Consider the following 22,058-nt stretch of genomic DNA (forward strand, 5'->3'; position numbering starts at 1 on the left):
ATTGACAACAAAATAGAACATCATGAATACTTTTTGGGGACCACACTAAAGTAGTGGCAATTATACAATAGTTACTTTTCTAAAAAAATTGTGAATAGTATGGAATGAAAGCAAAAAAATATTGAATACTTGTTTCTTTTTGTGTAATGAGACAAAATACCTTACTAATATCAACGGCCACAATAACTTGTTAGATAATTGTGGGTAAAGCCAATCATCATTTGTTTTACATACTTTGACTCCGACTTAGTTCTATAATAATTAGTGTAATTTCTTATGAAGAACTCATCTTTCATTTTTGAGCCATTATCTACCAAGAAAACTTCTAAGCGCCTATCCTTAACTTAAATAGTGCCCGACGAACAACATCCTGACACATTAACGTTCCGTAAGATGTTTTTTCTTTCAAATGAAAAAATGGTGTTAAACTAATCCTAATAATCATGTGCTTATCCAAAGCAGAGATTGATATCCAAAGAATTTGTTGGAGAAACAAATCATCTTTCCTTCTCTTAATTAGATAAGGGGATGTATACTTGAACATAGAAAGTGTTGATACTAACTTAGGGGTGAAAACATATTTGGACTACTTCAAAATATTTGAAGACTAAATCCATATTTGTCATAGAATAACACATTAAGTATTTTTCCTTTTCTAAAGTACTATTAAACTCTACTTGTCACAAAATTTAAAAAAACATATCTTGTCTACTTTATCAAAGGTTCTTTTTATGTTAGTTATAACATTGTGTTCAGCTATTAAATATACAATTAAACATATGATAATCTTGCTACTTGTTTATTCAAAGAAATAGTTGAACAAAAAAACAAATGCCAAAACATGAAAAGTAAATATCAATGAATATATATGTAATACTCAAAACTACATAGTTGATCAAAAGTAAATCAAAAAGAATATCCATAAGAAAATAATTAATACTAATACATTGCGTGTTTTGTGCAAGACGATAATTGACTACAAAGTGGCCCACATCTTGAGCAGTAGAACCAAAACCACCAAGATAAGATAAATTGACATGCTCCCATATATGCCTTTAGTCCTGATACAAAAATCATGATGCAATCCAAAAAGAAAAACAATAACAGGAAACTTTAAATAAGTTAACTGAGACATATTATCAAACAACTTAGATGCATAATCCACTTGATATAAAGATTTTTGTTAGACAATCTAACTTTTTCACTTATTAATGACCGTAAATATTGAATTTATCAAAGAAAAATAATGCATGTGCAAATTAAGCAGTTAGTAAGGAACATGTAGAAATCTTAGCTAGAAACTATATCAATAGAGAAGGAAACTATGGTACACATACGAAATTGTGTTTACTTTTAATGTTCACTCACAAAGAATTGAAGTGACCAGCAAGAAGGAACTCAGAAGAACAAATCAGAGCAAACATGATAGCGAGCAAAAAGTGAAAGGATTTTAGCTTTGTGTACATACTCTAGAGACAAAGTAAAGCAAAAACAAGGGTGGAATTTAGTATAGTAAATTGGAGCGGAGAATTGGAAAAGAAATAGAAGTACTGAATTATAGTAAAATTTACCCCAAAATAAATCTGAGAACTGTTTAACACTGATGAATGAGGGAAAATTGGAGCGGAGAATTGGACATAGTAGAATGAGATAACCAATTTTGTTATTAATGTATATCACATTTCATTGGAGCAGAGAATCGAGATAACCAATTTTGTTATTCATGTCTATCACATTCACATAAGTATATAATCGAGACAATTAATTTCATGAACTTCAAGTATCCAAATATTTGGACCAAAATATAGTAATCGTCAAATCAGTGAGTTTCTAATAAAATTCGTTTGATTTAGCAAATTATAAATCTTTATGGACCAAAATATTCAAAATAAGAAGAAATTCAAAATCTGCTAATGCAATCCCATCATAATGAAATGAGTAAAACAAAGGAAGAAGAGAAAATAACACACAATCAAACATGCACCCAAGGATAAGTTGAAACAAAGCAAAAGACACACATACCTTGTTGAATTAATCACACAAACAAAGCAATAAGGTGTTTAAATTTAAGTTCAAAAAGATTGTTACCTGAACTATATTTGATCTTTCCTACATTAGGTAATTTCAACAATGTCAAAGAGCAGATTTATTGATTCCCTGTAAATAAAGAAAACACCCAACAAATTAAGAACATTTAATAGTAGTTTCTTTACCATTTCAAGAACTTCATTAGACAACTTCATAAAGAATAGGTTGGAATAATTGGAGAAGGTGGGAATGAGTTAAATATTAGGAAAAAAGCTGCACCAAATAACAACACGTGTCTTCATGAAAGAAAAAACAATTTATACCTTGAAATTACAAAGATGTCCTTATTTGTGTGCTTCATGGAATTGCACGGTACAACTTTTATAGCCATGTTCGTCCTTTCTAGACTCTCCCTTCTAAATAAGGGGAGATATATATATATCAACTACGTATAAACTCAGAATTTAAAAATTCCGAATATATAAAATATGATTTTTAAGGTAAAAAAATTTAAAGATTTTAAATGAATTAAATGTGATCTCTAAGCTAAATTTATAATAAAAATAATAAAATAATCCAGCTAAATTCAATTTCTGATAGTACCAACAATACTGGAGCATATGTTCTTCATGATGCACCCCCACTGATAAAAGGTGCGTACACCTCTAAAATTATCAACACATTCCTCATTTTAAACAAACATAACTTGCCACGAAATAAAAAACTTACATTCTCATTTCATCTTATGTCATATTTAATTCTCTTTATTTACTAGCAAGAATCATGTATTTTTAATATGCTGCCTAAACTAGTTAAATATATCATCTGTTATATATAGGATTGTATTAATTACATGATTCGATGTATAGAGGTTTCAGCTCCAATCCAATCCTTATTATTCTCCATAGTGGTGCTTTTAACAAAAAAGTAAAGCATTGTGACATTATATTATAATATAGAAAAATATATACAAAATATACGTAGTTTTATATCTATAAATCCTAGCAATTAGCTATTTTTTTTTAATAGAGATCCTGAGGTATGACATATTTAAAACATGGCCAAAGTCATATGCGGCCACTCAAACTTGTCCCGATTATTTATTTAGACACCTCAACTAGACGTACTACCTATTGAACACTTTAACCATTCTGAATTTGAACCATTTGAACATTTTTTCGAGAATAAACAAAAAATAGAGGATGTGTGAAATACACTCGCGCTGACATGTCAATTTGACCAATCAAATAATGACATGTGTTATTTTTTAATCCAAAAAATTATTTAAACATTATATTATAAAGTAAAAAAAATAAAATTATTTTAAAGTGAAAAAAAAGAAAAAAAAAGTAAAACCTAAACTTCCCTGCCTTCAACTGGAACAAAACATACATTTCCTCTGACTCCATTAATGGCTACCCTCCCCTTCCTGTACAGTTTCATCTTTAATCCGACAATTTTTTTTATCAGCTTTTTTATTAATTATAACTTTTTACTTCATTTCGTTTTTTAGGTAGAGAAAGATGGGAAAAGAATCTCTTCGAAAAATTTATAAATGAAACAAAATGCTAAGAATTTTGAAACCATTAGAATGGTGGGGGGAAGAAGATAACTACTGATATTAAGAATTTTGAAATCATTAGAATGATGGGGGAAGAAGATAACCACTGGTGTATGGATATGGGGGTTGGGGTGGGGTGGGATTGATAGAAATAGGGAAGAAGAAGAAGACAACCGTTCTTCTTCTTTTTTGTTAATTTTTTAAAAAAAAATTAATTTAGGGGTATAAATTAAGAAAAAAAAAGAAAAATATTATTTTTAATAAATTAACGCGCTCAAGGAAAGTGAATTACACGTTTTTTGCCATGTCAGCATTTTGTGTCTAATAGAGATAACTTTTGAACAAATAAAGTGTTCAATTGGCACAAGGATTAGTTGAGGTGTCTAAATAAATTATGTGGACAACTTTGAGTGGCTGGATGACTTAGGCCTTAAAACTTACACTTTGCATGTTTTTCTCATGCATTAATGTCCTATAATCAATTTGAGAACACATGTAGTTGGCAACACATACAATTGACGTCTTCACATATATGCACAAACATCATACATATGCATACAATTAAAAATTCAGATATTGTCTTCACGCTATTAGTTATTTCATGCATGCAGATATATTATATTTTCCTATGTCTTAAAAAGGGAAATGTAGTCATGTTTTGAGAAAAAAATAAAATAATAAAATCTCGCTCTATATAGCAGAAACGGACATTAAAGCCTATCATAATTAAGCTTCAAATTATTGGAAACTAGAAACATCAAATAATTATACCTAGAATATCGCTCTTTTTGAAATTTTCTCAATTTATATATTTATGGCTACCCCCAAAAATAAATAAATAAGTGTAATGTTGGAATTCTGACCCCAAATTCACCTAAGAAACAAGTATATTTTATATGTTCCTTTGCAGGTTACAACAATTTTATCGCGGAAAACCCCAACTAATAAGAGTAAAAACCACGACCTACACCTCGGATTTGACTCCACTTTATTTAACTCCAAGTCTCAACACAAAGATTACAAATCTATGTAACATAAGGAATTATAAACTCTAATTTCTAGTTAAGAAATTATAAACACTAATTTCTTGCTACCTAAGACAAAAACCCCAGGTTTAAGTCTTCTACTGTCCGTCAAGTTTCTCAAACTTGTTAGATGAATCTTACACACACTCGATTGTAATCAAAACTCTTTATTACAATCTTACAACATTTTCTCGCAAATTTGCAACACTCAATAAATCTCAAAACTCTCTCAAACTTATTAATCGTGTTTTGATCTTCTCTATATGTAAGTGCATAATTTTCTCCAGCAAAACTATAGCCCTATTTATAGATTTGGAACTTCAGCAAGCTCTAGTTTGATTCAACTTGTCTTTGCCGCTACACAATCCTTGTTGAACTCAACTTGGACTTCTATTTTCCTTTTGCCGCTGCAAAGAAATCCTCGTCTTTGTAGAACTCCTCTTACTTGAACTTGATAAACAACGTTTTCCAAGGTTTGTCCTTAATTAAATAACACAACAGATTGCCTTAAAACTTTTGTAAACCAAACTCGACTCGAACTTGAAATCCCAGCAACTTGCGTTACCGTATGTCTTCCTATTTCATTCCCAGAAACTTCCAGCAATTTGTGGGAATTTTCTACCACCTCAAAGCCTTGTAGAAATCAACTTGGATTTTCCGTCTCAAACTAATCCCTTAAGAAAGGAAATAACTTTCCTTCTTTGTCTTGGCTCCGCCTCAAACTATTTCCTTAAACAAGTAAACAGTTTTCCTTCTTTGTCTTGGCTTTGAATAAACAATTCTGAAAGCTTATCCCACTCATTTTTGGATTCTGCTGGAACGTGTTGATACGACCTGTTCGACGTAACTTTGCCATATTTCAAAATAGCTATATTTTAACATGTAATATCTAACATACACTTGAAGAGAGCGGCCATTTGAATTCTTTCTTTATTTGATTGAAGAAATAGTGACAACTTCAAGAGAGATAAGCAAATTATTTAGGTTTTCTCTCTTTTCCTCAAACAACAAGTCGAGGTCAATTCTATCATATGAGAACCACCACTAAATCATAGAAATACAAGACAACTTCAAGCCGTGCAAGCATAAAAACTAGCTGGTACTATTGAACCAATAAAATAAGACAACTCAGGGAAAATAATCCAATTAAGTTTGTAATAACATGCTTTCACAAACAGGTGCAGTAAATAGAAGTAGCTAGCCCACCAAACAAACAGCATTTGTTTAAATACTAATAATACAAAGTATGATCAGCATCTAGAAATCAGAAGCTTCATTTTAGTGATTGTTGATGAGATTGCACACCTTGCCAAGCCTGAACAATTTCATCAAGAGCTGGTCTGATAGTTTGCGTCAACATGTTTTGGTAATCAATCGCATCACCACTTGACCTACTCAGCTCAATGAAGTAACGGGATACAGAAATTTCAAAGATTTGCACGCCAATGCACACGGTTTCATATCTGCTCTCATTTAATCCCTCCAACATAAGAAATCCAACTTCTTTCTTCTTTACTTCAAGGTTCAGACTCTTGCCAACTTCCACAAGCTTAGATATGATGACTGGGACAGGTTTCACTGATGTGAATCGCAGCTCCTCCTTTTGATCATCGTCTATGAATAAACCAGACAAATTAAACCAGCAGATGATATCAAATGCACTAACGCTTGCAGGTTTTATCAACTCTAACTTGGTATTATCCAAACTGGAAACAGCATCACCATCTGCAATAACATTTTGGTTCACTACTTGTTTAGATCCCAGTCCTTTCTTAAACCAGGAGCTTGCCTTTATTTCGGCTATTGAAATCCTTTTATGAGGGTTTGGGTCGAAGATCCTAGAGAGAAGTTTACGCACTTCTAGAGGGAACCAATTAGGACATTTGTACTCCGCCTTGCATATCTTCCTATACAGATAAATAAGATTTGAGTCATAGAATGGAAGATAACCAGCCAACAAGACAAATAAAATCACTCCACAAGACCAGATGTCAGCTTTGGCACCCTCATATCCTTTTCTACCGATCACCTCAGGAGCAACATATGCTGGTGTACCACAGGTTGTGTAAAGTAACCCGTCTTGTCGCTTAGACTCAGCTAATGCACTCAAACCAAAGTCTGAGACCTTTAGGTTTCCATTCTCATCCAGTAGGAGATTTTCTGGTTTGAGATCACGGTGATAAACACCTCGGCTGTGGCAAAATTCAACTGCATTGATCAGTTGCTGAAACAACTTTCTAGCAGCGTCTTCCTTGAGTCTGCCCTTTGTCAGTTTGTTGAAAAGCTCGCCACCTTTGGCCTGTTCGATCACAAAGTAAATCTTACTCTTAGTTGCCATGACCTCGTATAGCTGCACAACATGTGGATGTTTGACCATTGCCATAACTGATATCTCTCGTTTCGTCTGTTCAGTCAATTCAGCTTTCTGAACCTTCTCTTTATCAATTACTTTAATGGCTACATTGTGTCCGCTTTCAAGATCTCTTCCATAATAAACCTTACCAAAGTTGCCTTGACCTAATAATCTCCCCAATTCATATTTTTGCATCACTACATTTCCATTTTTCACCATTTTCAACAAACAATCCTACTAATTTATACTATAGATAACACTCCTGCTGATACGATAATTCTCTATTTACAGGCACACGAAACCTTGTTTCAGCGTTCAACCATCTGCAACAAGGGCGTGCTTCAGTAGAGCAACATTCTTAATAACTGTTATTTCATTGTGCATCTGGCACGAGAACTTAGAGGCTTTTTAGAGCCAAGAGCTGTTGTTTCACCCCATCTTTCATGTCACATAGCTCTGAAAATCACAAGATAAGAAAAGAGAGACTCAAAACTACAGCTTACTATTTATCAACTTAAACGCAAAAGCAAAACTAGAGAGATATATATCACCACAAGCCTAGGGAGGGCAGAGTGTACACGGACCTTGGGAGGCAAACAAGAAAATGATTCCCAAATAACAAGTAATAGTAAAAGAGGAAATGAAAAGATTTTGTTGAAATTGTTCATTTGGAAATGGTCAGAAAAGGTATATATATATCACCAATGCAGGTTAAACAGATCAATGTTACTTCCATTTAAATAACTAAAATTAGATTCTGGACCACCATTCCATCATCAAATCGATTTAGCCCCTTTCATTACTAGAAAAGGGTTTTTTTTTCAATCTAAAAATAGATATAACAACAGCTTCTCCGATCAAATCGATAATTACCATTAACACAAAAAATGAAATCACTAAATAAACACTTCTTTTCTGTACCACAAAAAGAAAAAAGGCAAACATGAACTAGTGTAAATTCCAGAATTCACACAACATTTACTAAAAAAAATCATCGAATTCTCTACCATAATTAATAAAAATTCACAAACAAATCAAAATTAAACTTAAAATGGGTTTAAGAAAGAACCTGAATACAAGTAGAGACGATTCAAGGAGAAAAATGTATAATTCGGTGAAGCTCCCCTTTATATATACATGAAAGCATTAAAATTGTGACTAAATAATTTATGGTGTTCAGATTTTGTTTCCTTCATAAAAAATAGTGAGTAATTGTCTATAAGTGAAAAAAAGTTGGTAAGCTGACAAAATATAACAATGGTATCTAGATACGTTTTGGACAACTGCACAGAACAAGCAGAATTTTGTGAATTATTTGAAAAAAATTATCAAAAACACTCTTAAAATATTGAATGAAATATTAGTTTCATTCTTTAACTATTAATAAATTTAAAAACACTCTTTTACTTTAATTAATTGAACTTACATACAGCCAGATGTAAGTTTTTAGAAAGCTTTAAAAACCTCCAGTCAAGTTTTTTTGAATGTTAAAAATGCTTATTTTTAAGAATGTGAGATTTTTAGTTGTTTTTTTTTAAAAAAAAAAAAATCAGTATTTCCAAAGAGTAATATAAACTATTTTCCAAAAGTTTGAATTTTCTTTCGGGAGCATTTTCGAAACAATTTCTAATAAAAATTAAAATTAATTAATTTAAAACTAAATATATTGGTTACATGCTTTATTTAGGCAAGCAACTTAAATCCCACTAGTTTAGAAATCAATTACCTCTCTTTCTGTGAGTTTTTGATATTACAGTTTCTACCATATTTTGGTTTCAGATACATGTACCTAACACTTTTAGATACATGCACATAACACCTTTAGATACATTATCTCAGATACAAGCTAAGTAGATACATCTGATTAAATATATCTTTCGAATACATGCTAAGTGAATACATCTAATTATATGTATCTTAATATGGAAAGTAACATAAACACATCAATTAAGGAGGAAATCACACATTTTCCAATTAATTTCTTCTCTAATTCTTCCATGAATTTCCTCTCACAAAAATTTCAAAAAATTAAAAATAAAAATAAATTTCTTCTCATTTTTTTTAGCATCAGAAATTTTTTCTTATGGCTATATAATCTTAATTCAGATATGTGTACACTTCATCACACTATAAGAAATATGATATACAACTAAAAAATCATTAGCCACGACATCAAATTCGTCAATAATTATTCGCTTTTAGCGATAAAATTTACTTTTCGTGCTTAAATATATGAGACACATAATTTTAGTGACGAAACAGAAAAATTCGTATAAAAAAGTCTTGCACAAATAACTAAAAATACATGAATCACAATTTACTAAATACATGTACTACGAAATTCTAAAAAGACTTCTTGAAAAACTAAGAGACAATTTCGGAAGACTAAACATTGATGCATTAATTCCAACACTCCCCCATAATGCATTTGCTTGATAACTCCAATGCGTTCTCGAAGATAGCAAAAATTTTCTCTAGGAAGTGATTTGGTGAAGATGTTAGCAAGTTGTTCTCCTGTCTGACAAAATGCAACTGAATTTCGCCTTTCTCTTGTGCTTCTCAGATAAAATGATACTTGATGAAAATATGTTTTGATCTTTCATGACTGACTGGATTCTTGGCAATTGCAATTGCTGATTTATTATCACAATACAGAACATTCCTTTTTTTTTGTTTTTCACCAATGTCTTCAAATATTCTCCTAAGCCAAATAGCTTGAGAAATAGCCTTGGATGCTGAAACATATTCTGCTTCGGCAGTGGATTGAGCAACAACACTTTGCTTTTTTGATAATCAAGAACAAATGCTTGATCCAAATAAGAAAGCATAACCAGAAGTACTCTTCATGTCATCTATACTTCCAGTCCAATCACTATCAGAATAACCAATTAAGTTCAAATTTCTTATCCCATAATCCATTATTCCTTGCAAGTAGCGTAGAACACGCTTTGCAGCTCCAAAATGCACTTGGCTTGGTTCTTGCATGAATCTGGATAATAAACTAGCAGCAAACATAATATCTTGCCTTGTTGAAGTAAGATATAACAAACTTCCAATCAAACTCCTAAAAAGTGAACTATTAACTTTCTTTTCTCCATCATCTTTTCTAAACTTCTCATTTGCTGCTAATGGTATGACCACAAAGCTGCAATCCATCATTTTGAATTTTTGAAGAATACTTTTAGTATACTTCTTTTGAGAAATGAAAATTCCTTCTTTCACTTGAGAAACTTCGATGCCGAAGAAATAATTTAGCAATCCAAGATCACTCATTTCATAAGCTTGCATCATATCTTGTTTAAAAGTTTGCATCATCTTTACATCATTTCCTGTAAAGAGCAAATCATCCACATAGAGATAAACAATGATAATGATGTCATGTTCTTTCTTCACATACAGAGTGACTTCACTTTTAATTCTCTGAAAATTAATTTTTAGAAAGTATGTATCAGTTTCATTGTACCGGGCTTTTGGAGCTTGCTTCAGCGCGTAAAGAGTTTTTTTAGTCTATACACCTTTTCTTCTCTCCCTTGAACAAAAAATCCTTGAGGTTGCTCAACATAAATCTCTTCATCAAGTTTTTCATTCAGAAATGCTAATTTAACATCAAGTTGAAATATCTTCCATTTCTTTTGTGCAGCAACAGTAATTATAATTCTAATTGTCTCAAGACTAGCAACTAGAGAAAAAGTTTCATAAAAATCAATACCTGGTTTTTGCGTGAAGCCTCTAGCAACCAACCTTGCTTTGTGCTTTTGAATATCTCCTTCCTGATTGAGTTTGATTTTGTAAATCCATTTTAGACTTACAACTTCTCTTTCTCTAGGAATAGCCACAAGCTCCCAAGTATTATTTTTTTTTCGATCATTCGAATTTCTTCTTCCATGGCTTTCTTCCAAACATCATGTTTTATTGCTTCTTCATAATTTTATGGCTCAACACCAGCAAAATTACATCTTTGATAAATGTCACTCAACATTTTTGTTCCTCTTGGAGGCGGTTCTTCATTATTTGAATCTGGGATTTCTCCCATTGAGAGACATCTTCATCTTTCTCATCCTCTTCTTGATTTGAAGATATAATAGCAGTATTCTCTATCTTTTTATCCTCCCAATTCCATGTTGTTTTTTCATCAAAAATGACATCTCTACTAACAAGTTTGTTAATTTTGACATCGAGAAACCTATATCCTTTTGTCACATCACTATAACCAAGAACGACACATTTTTGACTTTTTTCATCCAATTTTTTTCTTTTCTCAGCAGGTATATGAGCATAACAAATACACCCAAAAGTTTTAAAATGACTTACAGAAGGTTTAATTTCACTCCATGCTTCAACTGGTGTCATGTCCTTTAATGCCTTTGTTGGACACCTGTTAAGGATGTGAACTACTGTATGCACTGCTTCTGCCCAAAAATATTTTGGCAACCTTATCTTATTCATCATAGTTCTGGCCATTTCAACAATTGTTCTATTTTTTCTTTTAGATACACCATTTTGTTGAGGAGTATACCCTTCTGTAAGTTGCTTCTGAATGTCTTAATTTTTGCAATATTCTTCAATTTCTCGACTTGTGTACTCACCTCCTCGATCACTGCGAATGATTTTGATGCTGCAACCTTTTTGCTTCTCAACAAGGGCTTTAAATTTCTTAAATGTAGTAAATGATTCTGACTTTTCTTTCAAGAAATAAACCCAAGTAATTCTTGAGAAATCATTAATAAAGATTAGAAAATACCTTTAACTTCCAAGAGATGGAGTCTTCATTGGTCCACAAATGTCGGTATGAATAAGTTCCAAAAATACACTTACTCTCCAAGACACCCCTTTTGGAAAAGACTTCCCGTGTTGCTTTCCCATTATACAACTTTCACATGTATCCACCTTAGTGTGTATCTCAGGAAGGCCTTGCACCATGTCCTTTAGCTTGAGAAGCTTTAAACCATGAAAATTCAAGTGACAAAACCTTTTGTGCGAAAGCCATGAATCATCTACAATTTTCTTTTTTAATGCATTGTAATGAAATTGCTAAGGAAAGTTTCTTTTTATCATCTTTACTTCAACAATGACTTGATTTGACTCAATAAATCTTGCAATAATTATCTCTAAACACAAGAGAATAACCATTTTCCATGAGTTGACCAACACTAAGTAAATTTTCTTCCAAGTCAGGAACATAAAGAACATCATGAATTTGCTTACCGCATCCTTTCATGTTGATCGAAATAGTACTTTTACCTTTCGCATCAACTAAGACTCCATTCCTTATCTTCACTTTAGTAGTGATGTTATTATTAATTGAGAGAAAAGTCTTTTCATCTCCAGTCATTTGATTACTACAACCACTATCAACATACCATTCATTGTTTTTTGTTGAAGCATTATATTTAGAAGCAAGGAAAAGATTTTCTTCCCTTTTTTCCTCATGTATTTCACAAAAATTTGTTTGCTCCCGTTTCTTGTGCCAACAATCCTTTTCAACATGGCCAAACTTTTTACAAAATTTACATTGGGGCTTGCCTTTGTTCCAACATTTTTCTGCATTGTGATTAGTCTTTTTGCAAACTTTACAAAAAATACTAGAATTTTTCTCACATTTTTCTTCAACCTTCTTGGAAGTATCATCATGATCCTGCTTCTTTTTTGGCTTTTGATTTTTCTTCTGATGATTTTTTGAGAAATTTTGAGAATTCTCATTTATTTTAAGACTGGAAAGCCGTCTCTTTGGGTTGATCTTCACGAAAAAATCTTCGCTTCTCGTGTGCATCAAATGATCCAACTAACTCTTTGATGGAAAGCTTAGAAAGATCTTTCGTCTCCTCAGTGATAGCAACGATGTACTCATACTTTTTTGTGACACTAATTAGAATCTTTTTCATAACTTAAAGGTCAGAAATTGTATCACTATGATTTCTTATTTCATTAACAATATTCATGACTCTTGTGCAATATTCATCAATTTTTCCACATTCTATCATCTTTAAATTTTGAAACTCTCTTCTAAGAGTTTGAAGATTTATAGTGCGTACCTTTTTGTCACCATACACCTCAGTTTCCAGAAAATCCCAAGTTTCCTTTGCAGTCTCACAAGTAGCAATTTTTGCAAAATATGCTCTTGAGACTCCCATTTGGATTTTGCTCAAGCCTTTTGCATCTTGACGATACTTAGCCTCAAGATTTTTCATCTCTGCTGCTGTAAGATCACCATCGTTTTCTGGCTCTTCAAAGCCATTTGCAACAATAGTCCACAAACCCACAGCTTTCAAATGTGTTCTCATTCTTATCTTCCAGTATTTAAAATCAGTCCCATCAAAAAAATGGACTAAGAACAACTGAAGAATCAACACTTTCATTTGTTTTGGATGCCATATTTTTTTCTTCACATAACCCCAGATTAAGAACGAAAACCTGCTCTTGATACCAATTTGCAGGAAATATAAAAGAAAAAATAATATCTTTAGAAAATGCTCAAGTTTATTATAGGCTATTTAAGGCCACTTGAGATGATTACAATCATCAACTACATCATTATTTATACTACTCAAAATATAAAACAAAAAGTCTTGCACAAATAACTAAATACATGTATTACAATTTACTAGATACATGTATTACGAAGTTTTAAAAAGACTTCTTAAAAAACTAAGAGACAATTTTGAAAGACTAAACATTAATGCATTAAATCCAACATTCAGCACCAAATGCCTACAAAACCCAAAAAACACAAACATACACCCTATCAGAACTAGAAGTGTGTGTAAGGTAGTGTGATGTCTTCATGTATGACATGTTTAAAACACACACTTTGCATATCTTTATCATGCAATTGGCCTATACATACAATTTGAAAACATATATATCGGTTCAGTTGGCCACATATAAAATTGATGTCTTCACATACATACACAAACATCCAGCATCTGCACTTTGAAAACATATATACATAAACATGCAATTAAGATTTTAGATATTATATTCACGCTATTTCAATTAGGATTAGCTATTTCATGCATGTAGATGCAATACATTTCCCTATGTTTTAAAAAGGAAATATTGTCATTCTTTGAAAAAACAAAATCTAAATATATATATATTGCAGAAACGGACATTAAAATCCATCATAATTAGGCTTCAAATTAATGGAAACTAGAAACATCAAATAATTAGACCTAGACTATTACTATTTCTGAAGTTTTCTCTGTTCAAATATTCATGGCAACCCCAAAACGAAAATGAAAATCGATTGTTCACTTGGTTTCGTAGGGTGCTTGTTAATATTTTCGTCGTGTGCTTTCAGAGGGCACACTCTTTGTTTTTTATTGAATTTTTCATCTAAATAGTCAGGTCCAAAATAAGGTGGATTGAGACAGACAACTTATTCAAGAGAGGTAAGCAAATTAAATGCACATTAAAAACGGATTCACACACAAACATACACCATTATTTAGGTTTGTTTGTTTTCCTCAAACAACATAACCAACAAATCGATGTCATTTCTATAAGATTTCAAAGAGCTCCCCCTACGAAATCATAAACTACAACACTATGATAGTAAATCGGCATACCCTGTCGCTGTTCCGCTGGTTTTGAGAACAAATTTCGAAATAGCAATACAACATAACTTCCGCCATGCAAGCATGAAAACTAGTATTATTGCAGCATTTATCGCATAAGGCAGAGATTATAAGTGAAGCAATAAATTAAAATAAAAGAGGAGAGACAACTCTGACAAAATAATCGAAGTTTGTAGTAACATGCTTTCATAGACAAGTGCAGTAAATAGAAGTAGCTAGCCCACCAAACAAACAGCATTTGTTTAAATACTAATAATACAAAGTATGATCAGCATCTAGAAATCAGAAGCTTCATTTTAGTGATTGTTGATGAGATTGCAGACCTTGCCAAGCCTGAACAATTTCCTCAAGAGCTGGTCTGATAGTTAACGTCAACATGTTTTGGTAATCAATCGCATCACCACTTGACCTACTCAGCTCAATGAAGTAACGGGATTCAGAAATTTCAAAGATTTGCACGCCAATGCACACGGTTTCATATCTGCTCTCATTAAATCCCTCCAACATAAGAAATCCAACTTCTTTCTTCTTTACTTCAAGGTTCAGACTCTTGCCAACTTCCACAAGCTTGGATATGATGACTGGGACAGGTTTCACTGATGTGAATCGCAGCTCCTCCTTTTGATCATCGTTTATGAATAAACCAGACAAATTAAACCAGCAGATGATATCAAATGCACTAATGCTTGCAGGTTTTATCAACTCTAACTTGGTATTATTTGAACTGGAAACAGCATCACCATCTGCAATAACATTTTGGTTCACTACTTGCTTAGATCCCAATCCTTTCTTAAACCAGGAGCTTGCCTTTATTTTGGCTATTGAAATCCTTTTATGAGGATTTGGGTCGAAGATCCTAGAGAGAAGTTTACGCACTTCTAAAGGGAACCAATTAGGACATTTGTACTCCGCCTTGCATATCTTCCTATACAGATAAATAAGATTTGAGTCATAGAATGGAAGATAACCAGCCAACAATACAAATAAAATCACTCCACAAGACCAGATGTCAGCTTTGACACCGTCATATCCTTTTCTACAGATCACCTCAGGAGCAACATATGCTGGTGTACCACAGGTTGTGTAAAGTAACCCGTCTTGTCGCTTAGACTCAGCTAATGCACTCAAACCAAAGTCTAAGACCTTTAGGTTTCCATTCTCATCAAGTAGGAGATTTTCTGGTTTGAGATCACGGTGATAAACACCTCGGCTGTGGCAAAATTCAACTGCATTGATCAGTTGCTGAAACAACTTTCTAGCAGCGTCTTCCTTGAGTCTGCCCTTTGTCAGTTTGTTGAAAAGCTCGCCACCCATGGCCTGTTCGATCACAAAGTAAATCTTACTCTTAGTTGCCATGACCTCGTATAGCTGCACAACATGTGGATGTTTGACCATTGCCATAATGGATATCTCTCGTTTCGTCTGTTCAGTCAATTCAGATTTCTGAACCTTCTCTTTATCAATTACTTTAATTGCTACAGCCTGTCCTCTTTCCAGATCCCTTCCATAATAAACCTTACCAAAGTTGCCTTGACCTAATAATCTCCCAAATTCATATTTTTGCATCACTACATTTCCCTTTTTCACCATTTTCAACAAACAATCCTACTAATTTATACTATAAATAACACTCCTGCTGATACGATAATTCTCTATTTACAGGCACACGAAACCTTGTTTCAGCGTTCAACCATCTGCAACAAGGGCGTGCTTCAGTAGAACAACATTCTTAATAACTGTTATTTCATTGTGCATCTGGCACGAGAACTTAGAGTCTTTTTAGAGCCAAGAGCTGTTGTTTCACCCCATCTTTCATGTCACATAGCTCTGAAAATCACAAGATAAGAAAAGAGAGACTCAAAACTACAGCTTACTATTTTTTAACTTAAACTCAAAAGCAAAACTAGAGATATATATATCACCACAAGCCTAGGGAGGGCAAAGTGTACACGGACCAGCAGACAAGAAAATGATTCCCAAATAACAAGTAATTGTAAAAGAGGAAATGAAAAGATTTTGTTGAAATTGTTCATTTGGAAATGTTCAAAAAAGGTATATATATATCACCAATGCAGGTTAAACAGATCAATGTTACTTCCATTTAAATAACTAAAATTAGATTCTGGACCACCATTCCATCATCAAATCGATTTAGCCCCTTTCTTTACTATAAAAGGGTTTTTTTTTTCAATCTAAAAATGGATATAACAACAGCTTCTCCGATTAAATCGATAATTACCATTAACACAAAAAATGAAATCACTAAATAAACACTTCTTTTCTGTACCACAAAAAGAAAAAAGGCAAACATGAACAAGTTTAAATTTCAGAATTCACACAACATTTACTAAAAAAACCATCAAATTCTCTACCATAATTAATAAAAATTCACAAACAAATCAAAATTAAACTCAAAATGGGTTTAAGAAAGAACCTGAATACAAGTAGAGACGATTCAAGGAGAAAAATGTATAATTCGGTGAAGCTCCCCTTTATATATACATGAAAGCATTAAAGTTGTGACCAAATAATTTATAATGTTCAGATTTTGTTGCCTTCATAAAAAATAGTGAGTGAAAAGTTGATACGTTTTGGACGAGTGCACACAATAGGCAGAATTTTGTGAATTATTTGAAAAGAATTATTGAAAACACTCTTAAAATATTGAATGAATTATTAGCTTCATTCTTTAACTATTGATAAATTTATAGTCAATCCTTTACTTTAATTAATTGAACTTACATAGAGCCCAGTTTAAGTTTTTAGAAAGCTTTAAAAACCTCCAGTAAAGTTTTTTTGAATGTCAAAAATGCTTATTTTTAAAGAATGTGAGGTTTTTAGTTGTTTTTTTAATAAAAAAAAATGAGTATTTCCAAAGAGGAATATAAACTATTTTTCCAAAAGTTTGAATTTTCTTTTGAAAGCATTTTTGAAACAAATTCTAATAAAAATTAAAATTAATCAATTTTAAACTAAATATATTGGTTACATGCTTTATTTGGGCAAGCAACATAAATCCCACTAGTTTAGGAGTCAATTACCTCTCTTCCCATGCGTTTTTGATATTACAGTTTCTACCATATTTTGGTTTCAGATACATGCACGTAACACTTTTAAATACATGCACATAGCACCTTTAGATACATTATCTCGGATACAAGCTAAGTAGATACATCTAATTAAATATATCTAAATATAAAATGTAGTTTAGATACATGTCTTTCGAATACATGCTAAGCGAATACATCTAATTATATGTATCTTAATATGGAAAGTAACATAAACACATCAATTAAGGAGGAAATCACACATTTTCCAATTAATTTCTTCTCTAATTCTTCCATGAATTTCCTCTCCCAAAAATTTCAAAAAATTAAAATTAAAAATAAATTTCTTCTTATTTTTTTGAGCATCAGAAATTTTTTCTTATTGCTATATAATCTTAATTCAGATACATGTACACTTCATCACACTATAAGAAATATGATATATAGCTAAAAAAATTATTAGCCACGACATCAAATTCGTCACTAATTATTTGTTTTTAGCGATAAAATTTACTTTTCGTGCTTAAATATATGAGACAAATACTTTTAATGACGAAACATAAAAATCCGTACCAAAGTTTTGTCCACTAAATTTCCCACCATTAACTTATCTGGCGTCATTTTGTTAAATAATGTTAGTCACGAATTTAAAGTTATCGATGACACATTATTTCGTCACTAATAGTGTATGTAATTTATGACAAACTACGACATCAAATTCTTCACTAATTATTCGCTTTTAGTGACAAAATTTACTTTTAGTGCTTAAATATATGATACACATTCTTTTGGTGATGAAAGATAAAAATCCGTAGCAATGTTCTGTCCACTAAATTTTCCACCAAAAAATTAATTGACATCATTTTTTAAGTAGTGTTCGTCACGAATTTAAAGTTATCAGTGAAAAATTATTTCGTCATTAATAACATATCTAATTTATGTCAATTTTTTTTGTTTTATAATCTATTAAATTTTGGACACAAAAAAATTTCATCTAAAAAATTATGTTGTTACAATATCGAAAAATTAGAGTTTGTAGTTAACTATTTAAATTTTTAGGTATGAAAATTTATTAATTATGACATTTATCTCGTCATTAATAATATAAATAATTGGTGACAAATATTTAATTGTCTCTAATCAATCTATGATTTAGTGACAACAAAAATATTATCACAAAATATATAAGGTGTTAAATAGTGACAACTTCAAATTAGTACTGAATAATTAAACTATTCTCTACGAAGAAAAATCATAGCTAAATACAATTTTTTTCTACAATTGTTCATAATTACAAGTGATGACTTACAAAAAGAATAATACAACTTGAGTACAAATATGTTGCCTCGTAGCACCAAAAGGCACAAAGATTCAAAACCCCTGTTACAAAATTTAAACCACATCAACTTTGAGAAGTCCATCGGGTCTAAATGTCTTGAAACCTTCTCCGTATTCAGTGTAGGAAATATGAAAGGAAAAATAATATCTTTAGAAAATGCTCAAGTTTATTATAGGCTACTTAAGGCCACTTGAGATGATTACAATCATCAACTACATCACTATTTATACTACTCAAAATAGAAAACAAAAAGTCTTGCACAAATAACTAAATACATGTATCACAATTTACTAGATACATCTACTACGAAATTTTAAAAAGACTTCTTGAAAAACTAAGAGACAATTTCGGAAGACTAAACATTGATGCATTAATTTCAACACTCCCCCTTAATGCATTTGCCTGATAACTCCAATGCGTTCTCGAAGATAGAACAATTTTTCTCAAGGAAGTGCTTTGGTGAAGATGTTAGCAAGTTGTTCTCCTGTCTGACAAAATGCAACTGAATTTCGCCTTTCTCTTGTGCTTCTCGGATAGAATGATACTTGATGAAAATGTGCTTTGATCTTTCATGGCTGACTGGATTCTTGGCAATTGCAATTGCTGATTTGTTATCACAATATAGAACAATCCTTTTTTTTTTGTTTTTCACCAATATCTTCAAATATTCGCCTAAGCCAAATAGCTTGAGAATTAACCTTGGATGCTGAAACATATTCTACTTCGGCAGTGGATTAAGCAACAACAATTTGCTTTTTTGATAACCAAGAACAAATGCTTGATCCAAATAAGAAAGCATAACCAGAAGTACTCTTCATGTCATCTATACTTCCAGCCCAATCACTATCAGAATAACCAATTAAGTTCAAATTTCCACCAAATTTGTACATTATCTCATAATCCACTGTTCCTTGCAAGTAGCGTAGAACACGCTTTGCAGTTCCAAAATGCACTTGGCTTGGTTCTTGTATGAATCTAGATAATAAACTAGCAGCAAATATAATATCAGGCCTTGTTGAAGTAAGATATAGCAAACTTCCAATCAAACTCCTAAAAAATGAACTATTAACTTTCTTTTCTCCATCATCTTTTCTAAACTTCTCATTTGCTGCTAATGGTATGGCCATAAACCTGCAATCCATCATTTTGAATTTTTGAAGAATACTTTTAGTATACTTCTTTTGAGAAATGAAAATTCCTTCTTTCACTTGAGAAACTTCGATGCCGAAGAAATAGTTTAGCAATCCAAGATCACTTATTTCATAAGCTTACATCATATCTTGTTTGAAATTTTGCATCATCTTTACATCATTTCCTGTAAAGAGCAAATCATCCACATAGAGACAAACAATGATAATGATGTCATGTTCTTTTTTCACATACAAAGTGGCTTCACTTTTACTTCTATGAAAATTAATTTTCAGAAAGTATGTATCAGTTTCATTTTACCAGGCTCTTGGAGCTTGCTTCAGCGCGTAAAGAGTTTTTTTAGTCTATACACCTTTTCTTCTCTCCCTTGAACAAAAAATCCTTGAGGCTGCTCAACATAAATCTCTTCATCAAGTTTTCCATTCAGAAATGCTGATTTAACATCAAGTTGAGATATCTTCCATTTCTTTTGTGCAGCAACAGTAATTATAATTCTAATTGTCTCAAGACTAGCAACTAGAGAAAAAGTTTCATAAAAATCAATACCTAGTTTTTGCGTGAAGCCTCTAGCAACCAACCTTGCTTTGTGCTTTTGAATATCTCCTTCTGGAATGAGTTTGATTTTGTAAATCCATTTTAGACTTACAACTTCTCTTTCTCTAGGAATAGCCACAAGCTCCCAAGTATTATTTTTTTCGATCATTCGAATTTTTTCTTCCATGGCTTTCTTCCAAACATCATGTTTTATTGCTTCTTCATAATTTTATGGCTCAACACCAGCAAAATTACATCTTTGATAAATGTCACTCAACATTTTTGTTCCTCTTGGAGGCGGTTCTTCATTATTTGAATCTGGGATTTCTCCCCCTTGAGAGACATCTTCATCTTTCTCATCCTCTTCTTGATTTGAAGATATGATAGCAGTATTCTCTATCTTTTTATCCTCCCAATTCCATGTTGTTTTTTCATCAAAAATGACATCTCTACTAACAACAAGTTTGTTAATTTTGACATCAAGAAACCTATATCCTTTTGTCACATCACTATAACCAAGAACGACACATTTTTGACTTTTTTCATTCAATTTTTTTCTTTTCTCAGCAGGTACATGAGCATAACAAATACACCCAAAAGTTTTAAAATGACTTACAGAAGGTTTAATTTCACTCCATGCTTCAACTGGTATCATGTCCTTTAATGCCTTTGTTGGACACCTGTTAAGGATGTGAACTACTGTAAGTAATGTTAGTCACGAATTTAAAGTTATCGATGACACATTATTTCGTCACTAATAGTGTATGTAATTTATGACAAACTACGACATCAAATTCTTCACTAATTATTCGCTTTTAGTGACAAAATTTACTTTTAGTGCTTAAATATATGAGACACATTCTTTTGGTGATGAAACATAAAAATCCGTAGCAATGTTCTGTCCACTAAATTTTCCACCAAAAAATTAATTGACGTCATTTTTTTAAGTAGTGTTCGTCACGAATTTAAAGTTATCAGTGAAAATTATTTCGTCATTAATAATATATCTAATTTATGACAAAATATTTTTTGTTTTATAATTTGGACACAAAAAAATTTCATCTAAAAAATATGTTGTTACAATATAAGGCGATCAACATTCCTCTTCTGATTCATTGACTATTCTCACCTTCTATCGGTCAAGTTAGTCCGCCCCTCTCCTTTCAAATTAGTGTTTATAGTTAACTATTTACATTTTTAGCTATGAAGATTTATTAATTATGACATTTATCTCGTCATTAATAATATAAATAATTGGTGACAAATATTTAATTGTCTCTAATCAATCTATGATTTAGTGACAACAAAAATATTATCACAAAATATGTAAGGTGTTAAATAACGACGACTTAAAATTAGTACTGAATAATTAAACTATTCTCTACTAAGAAAAATCATAGCTAAATACAATTTTTTTCTACAATTGTTCATAATTACAAGTGATG

The 22,058-nt window shown here is 31.8% G+C and overlaps 2 protein-coding genes across 3 annotated transcripts; both read right to left on the reverse strand.

Annotated features, from left to right (window-relative positions):
• Positions 1-832: 832 nt before the first annotated feature.
• LOC101255701 (CBL-interacting protein kinase 18-like) lies at positions 833-8,372 on the reverse strand. Of its 2 annotated transcripts, XM_010323841.4 has the most exons (3): positions 8,037-8,372; positions 2,089-7,423; positions 833-1,061 (listed from the first exon to the last, which is right to left on the reverse strand). In XM_010323841.4, the coding sequence occupies exon 2, from the start codon at positions 7,184-7,186 to the stop codon at positions 5,888-5,890; it is 1,299 nt and encodes a 432-aa protein (XP_010322143.1). In that variant the 5' UTR covers positions 7,187-7,423; positions 8,037-8,372; the 3' UTR covers positions 833-1,061; positions 2,089-5,887. The 2 variants fall into 2 exon arrangements, with proteins under 2 accessions (XP_010322143.1, XP_069155276.1); XM_069299175.1 differs by lacking the exon at positions 8,037-8,372 and having other exon boundaries at positions 2,089-7,631.
• A 6,322-nt stretch (positions 8,373-14,694) lies between these two features.
• Positions 14,695-16,370, reverse strand: LOC101256293 (CBL-interacting protein kinase 18-like). Its single transcript, XM_004241054.4, has one exon. It carries the CDS (start codon positions 16,132-16,134, stop codon positions 14,836-14,838), a length of 1,299 nt encoding a protein of 432 aa, XP_004241102.1. The 5' UTR covers positions 16,135-16,370; the 3' UTR covers positions 14,695-14,835.
• Positions 16,371-22,058: the final 5,688 nt, after the last annotated feature.

The sequence above is a fragment of the Solanum lycopersicum genome, chromosome 6 (genome assembly GCF_036512215.1).
Source record: "Solanum lycopersicum chromosome 6, SLM_r2.1".
NCBI lineage: Eukaryota > Viridiplantae > Streptophyta > Magnoliopsida > Solanales > Solanaceae > Solanum > Solanum lycopersicum.